This window comes from Nelusetta ayraudi, unplaced genomic scaffold (assembly GCF_046127955.1).
Source record: "Nelusetta ayraudi isolate G7.1 ecotype Tasmania unplaced genomic scaffold, CSIRO-AGI_Nayr_v1 ptg000002l, whole genome shotgun sequence".
Classification (NCBI taxonomy): domain Eukaryota; kingdom Metazoa; phylum Chordata; class Actinopteri; order Tetraodontiformes; family Monacanthidae; genus Nelusetta; species Nelusetta ayraudi.
In genome coordinates, this window is record NW_027466052.1 from 1,325,001 (window position 1) to 1,330,000 (window position 5,000).

Genomic DNA, 5,000 nt, shown 5'->3' on the forward strand with positions numbered 1-5,000 from the left:
TGCGTTAACTAGCCAACTAGCTAGCATGAACAATTGATTCTCCACCAGAGGCTCGTTAAGATAGCTACATTATCTCCACCTCTATATATGCTGTGTTAGCTAATGTTTTGCAACAACGACACAATGTGCCTTTAAGGAAGCTTTAATTCTTGTAGTGATAAATTAGCCTGTAGTTTGCCTTAACTACAGGGCATAACATTGTAGCTATATTCGACACCAAAACAGTGAGGTGTGTTCTTTCTTTTTTGAGCTTTCAAAATGCTTTGGTTTGTACTAGCAAACTGCTTGGAACACTTGACAAACCAATGAGGTGGCAGCACTCCTGAGAAAAAACAAAACAAAATTGTTGATGTGAGGCTCTCAGCGCTAACATGTGCATGCTCTCGCGCTTTGTAAAATGAATTGAATTGATGAAGTTCTCACTCCTCAAATTTATTTTCTCATCTCAACTACATGATTCATGTCAGTCGCCTGTTTGGCTTTCAAAATGGCAAATTTCACCAAAAGGTAGTGCGTGATTTTCATGCCTGCTGTTGTGTAGTAGTCAGAGGGCAGGAACGGAGAGAATCCTTGCCGAGACAGACAGACAGACAGACAGGAAGGGAGACGGGGGTGGGCCAGAACCTCACATAATAGACCAATAAAACATCCTCATGCCTCTGGTGCTAGTGGCTGACTGACCCTCACTGAGGACACAGTAATGGTTGTGTGTGTGTGTGTGTGTGTGTGTGTGCGTGTGTGCGTGTGTGCGTGTGTGGGGGGGGCGTTAGTTAAGCTGAGGCATGCAACCAGAAATTGGATTTTTAAGGCAATTTAGAAAAGCCTGCACAAAAATGTTGTGTGAACTTTATTTTATTTTTATTTTTTTAATTCATGCATTAATTGTATAATTCTTCTTCTTTTGTTATTATTATTATTATTATTATTATTATTAATAATAATAATAATAATAATAATAATAATAATAATAATAATAATGTATTTAATAATTTTATTACTGAATTTTATTTTGATCCATGAAAATAAAAATAAAATAAAATAGATTTTCTGAATGCAGGCTAGCATTTTAGCAGCGCTGTGGATACTTGCAAATTTTTACTTACTTACTAGATACTTTATAACTTGAAAACACCACAAAGAAAGACGGTGATGTGCATTGTTTGAATAAAAAGCCAAAGTTGTTCCAAGCGGCAATGTACAAAATACAACAAATGTTATCAAACATTTTGAAAAAGCACCTTGTAAAAAAAAAGAGCACCAGGAGTTTTTAAATTGAGTTTTTTTTGTTGACAGAAACGTGGATAACTGGGAATAAAATTAAGTGCTGCTGTACTGTACATAATCATACTTGCCATACAGCCTCATATTAAAATCTGTGAAAATGACAATATGATAATATTTCAAACAGCAGAGCTCTGCTATCGGAAGAGTATCGGGTTATCGGCAGATATCCAGTTTCAGGTATCGTATGGAGATGGCTCATGAACATGCGGATGTGTGCGTCTCGCTTTTTGAGGTGAAACGTCGTGGCCAGCATTGCGTGAACGTTCATCCGTTCTCCTGTGACACGTAATTCAAAGTGGCGTCCCAGCCTCGCCGCTCTGCTTCCGTTTGAAACTCTATTAAAAGATGCCAGTGAGTGACGGACGGACTGATGGACGGACACTCATCCTCACCGACTGAACTCCGACGATGACGGATGTCTCTGCCACTTTCCTTTTTCAGAAACAACGTTCCCAGGACGGATGACTAACGGATGCTAACAGCGGACGAGGGGGAAACTTCAGAGCCCCGCGTCTCACATCAGTCATGTGAAAAATAAAATGAGGACGTCCGACGAAAGCCTGTTTGTGTTTTGCAGCATTGTTTCGTGTACAGACGCCCTGTCTCAATTTGAACAACACTGAGAGATTAAAGTGATACGTGTGAAGCGATTACACATGAAGCGAAGACTTCCTGAGATCTTCTCAAGAATGGAATTTCCAAAAAATATGCATATTCTAAAGAGTGATAAGGACAAGGCTATGCACTAATAAGCAAGTTTTCGCTGCTTTTGGCTTGGTGGGAATTAATGTGAGGCAGTCCAAATAACTTTTTCCTCATTAAGAAGGTGCATTTTTTTTTTGTAGAAATGTATATATTTTCAAAAGATCTTGGAGCGTCTTTTCTTCATATGCATTTTCTTTAGTTATACTAACTTCATCAGTATTATTAAGATTAAGATTTAACATCCATATATCAATTTAAAAAGAGCTACAAAAACAAACAGGCTTTCACCAGATTTCTACATGACTGCAAGTATTTTATGAGTATGAGTATGAGTATGTAAGACAGACATATTTTCAGCCATATGAAGCACTCGCACTGATTCCTCATTGACAGCAAGTGTTAAATGTTTTAGGTACAGGTTGGTATATAGTAGGTCGGGTCCATGCAGTACATGTTGTACTTACCGTGCACTCTGTGGTGCTAGTGATCTTCAGGCAGAAGTCGGAGGAAAACTCGAGTTCGGACAGACAAACTCTGTTGCAGTCGATTGTCTGTTCAAAAACACACAGAAGGAATCACTCGACAACAAAACTTTGCATAATTAATCACGATTAATCGCATTTTGATTTTCTTTTTTTATGTTTAAAATTTGGTGATTTTGCATTTCAAGACAGTTCTTTATGTCTACATTAATGTCAAGCAATTCTTACTGGAGCGTATTAATTAGGAGCCAAAATAACACAAAGAAAAATTTTTAGTCTGTTTGATCTTTTTGTATGATTAGCATTTCTTGCAGTGCACCTAGACATACGCATTATTGCGTATGCATTTTACATTTTGGATGTTAAGTGTGCAGATGTTCTGGTGTGAATTGCACAAGAATCAAACACAGATAACGTTAGCAGGATGCAGAGTCATTAGCGCTACCTACGGCTTGAGGACCTGAACTACGGGTGAATGCAAAGGACACAAAAGGCTTGCGATTAAATTGCGATTTAAAAAAAAAAGAGCATGTTATGCCTCAAATTTAATCTCCTCATGATTAACAAGTTAATGCTGACAGCTATAATATTAATAATACCGTGTTCATTGTTTTACAGTTATCATACATACGCTAACACGTGAACAGATCCAGTTTTAACGCAACGTGGGTGAAAAAGAAGATGAGACGATATGGTACACAAAGATGTGTGTGTAACGTGACTATTATTTATTTATAGAACGTCCAAACCAGTTAGAATCATACTGACATATCTACGCATGAGAGGAAGAAGAAAGAAAAAACTCATCTGTTTTTTTTTTCTTTTCTTAAATAATTCCAATGGAAGAGGCTCTCAATTTTCCGGGATAGCAGCCAGCCTTAATGGGAAACGCTGCTGGATCGTATCAAAGCTAACGGGAGCGCAATGGATGAGGGTGGAAGGGTGGGGTCGGGGGGGGGGCAGTCCTGTCTATTTGTCACTGGAGGGGAGAAACTATCGATTAGAGGATTCTAATTCCATTACATCAAGTCGGCCGCTCATTCATCACGTCGGGGGAGATGCAGACGAGCAGACGGACGGACGAACTGACGGACTGACGGACGGACGGACGGATGACAAAACCGCCGCCGACGTGCTACTTAGCAACCAGGCCAGGAAGCGAGTGCTGGAGAAGCCCAAGGATTCGTGCAGGGAAAGAAAGGAAACCTACAGGGTACAGGGGAGGGGGGGGGGGGGGGGTGTCCTTATAGGATGTGTTGACCTGTGCATGTGTGCGGTAAAAGTATTCACATTCTATACAAAAGTAAAACTACGGACACTTGTGTAAAGAAAAAAAATAGTAAAACTAAAAAATACCAATACATGAAACGATACGTATGCTGATGAATTTGCAAAATTAAAACCTTCTTAAACTGAAGTTAAGATCTGAAAGTTCTTAACCGGAACGTTGGCGAGTGCATTTCACACCTTCCGTAAATTGGCGCCACCCACCTGTACCGTACCTCAACTGCACCTGCACCGTACCTGTATGACAGCAGGCTCAGAGACTAGCGTGTCGGCCGCCACCACCTCCACCACCGCCTCCGGGACCACCGCCTTCTTCATGCATGCCATGCTGAAGCCGTACACGTCATCCCAGAATGCAATGCGCTCCTGGTGCTTGACGGTGTCCCCGACCGCCGCTAGGCTGATGTTGCAGAGATCCGGGTACACTTTGGGGGAGGAGGGAGAGGGGACAGGAGATCAGATCGATGCCTGAAATATCGATGACAGCAGATCTTTGTGCTCCAAAATCATCCCTCAGTTCCAAAAAATTGACACTTTTCAGCACTTGAGTCGCGTGGCGTCACGCATGTGTTTCGTAGGAACAAAGTTTTAAAGTGACCAAAGTAATGAGATGAACAGGACCTACTTTTTCTGACAGCTCTTGGACTTGTTCAAATTATATACATATGGTTTTTATAGGAGTACTCAAATAAGATACATACCTTAACAAACAGCTTGGAGTTTGGAGTAATAATCACTGTATCACTGAGATAATCTCACACAGGCAACAAAAACAAGCCTAGATTTGTCCAGGTAAGGTTTCCTTAAGAATTGATCCTTTAAAGTGGGTCACATAGACTAGCTAGCATTAAAATATGTAGAACAGTTGCGACAAAACAGCTGTGGTGGTGGTTATGTTGAGATTGGGGCTGAACGATAAATCGCATTTGCGATAATATCGCGATATGACAAAACAAGAATTTCTAACGGCAAAGACTGCGATTTGATTGACGCGAAACAGGTCACGTGACTTGCGAGCGGCACGAAGCAAAAGCAAAGCAGGTCGTGAGAGGAGTCGATGCTGCGACGAGCCGCACGGACGAAGCAACGCGCAAGGAAAAGGTCTTCCTGGTTGCCACCAACTGGTGGCCGTGGTTTAGCAAAACAGTGTCGGGAGAGATAAAATAAATAAATGAATAAAAATGCAGAACAACTACCGAAGCACCAAGGACCACAACAGTCGGAGTTGTCTGCGCTGGCAGC

At 41.1% G+C, this 5,000-nt stretch overlaps 1 protein-coding gene across 3 annotated transcripts in view; it reads right to left on the bottom strand.

Annotated features, from left to right (window-relative positions):
- The window catches only part of prmt3 (protein arginine methyltransferase 3), a 55,385-nt gene that overhangs the window by 17,226 nt on the left and 33,159 nt on the right, over positions 1-5,000 (bottom strand). For all 3 annotated transcript variants that reach the window (XM_076033992.1, XM_076034077.1, XM_076034158.1), the window contains exons 12-13: positions 3,996-4,183; positions 2,454-2,540 (exon numbers count right to left, since the gene is read on the bottom strand). In XM_076033992.1, the coding sequence (XP_075890107.1) occupies positions 2,454-2,540; positions 3,996-4,183 (275 nt within the window). The remainder of the gene's footprint in view (positions 1-2,453; positions 2,541-3,995; positions 4,184-5,000) is intronic.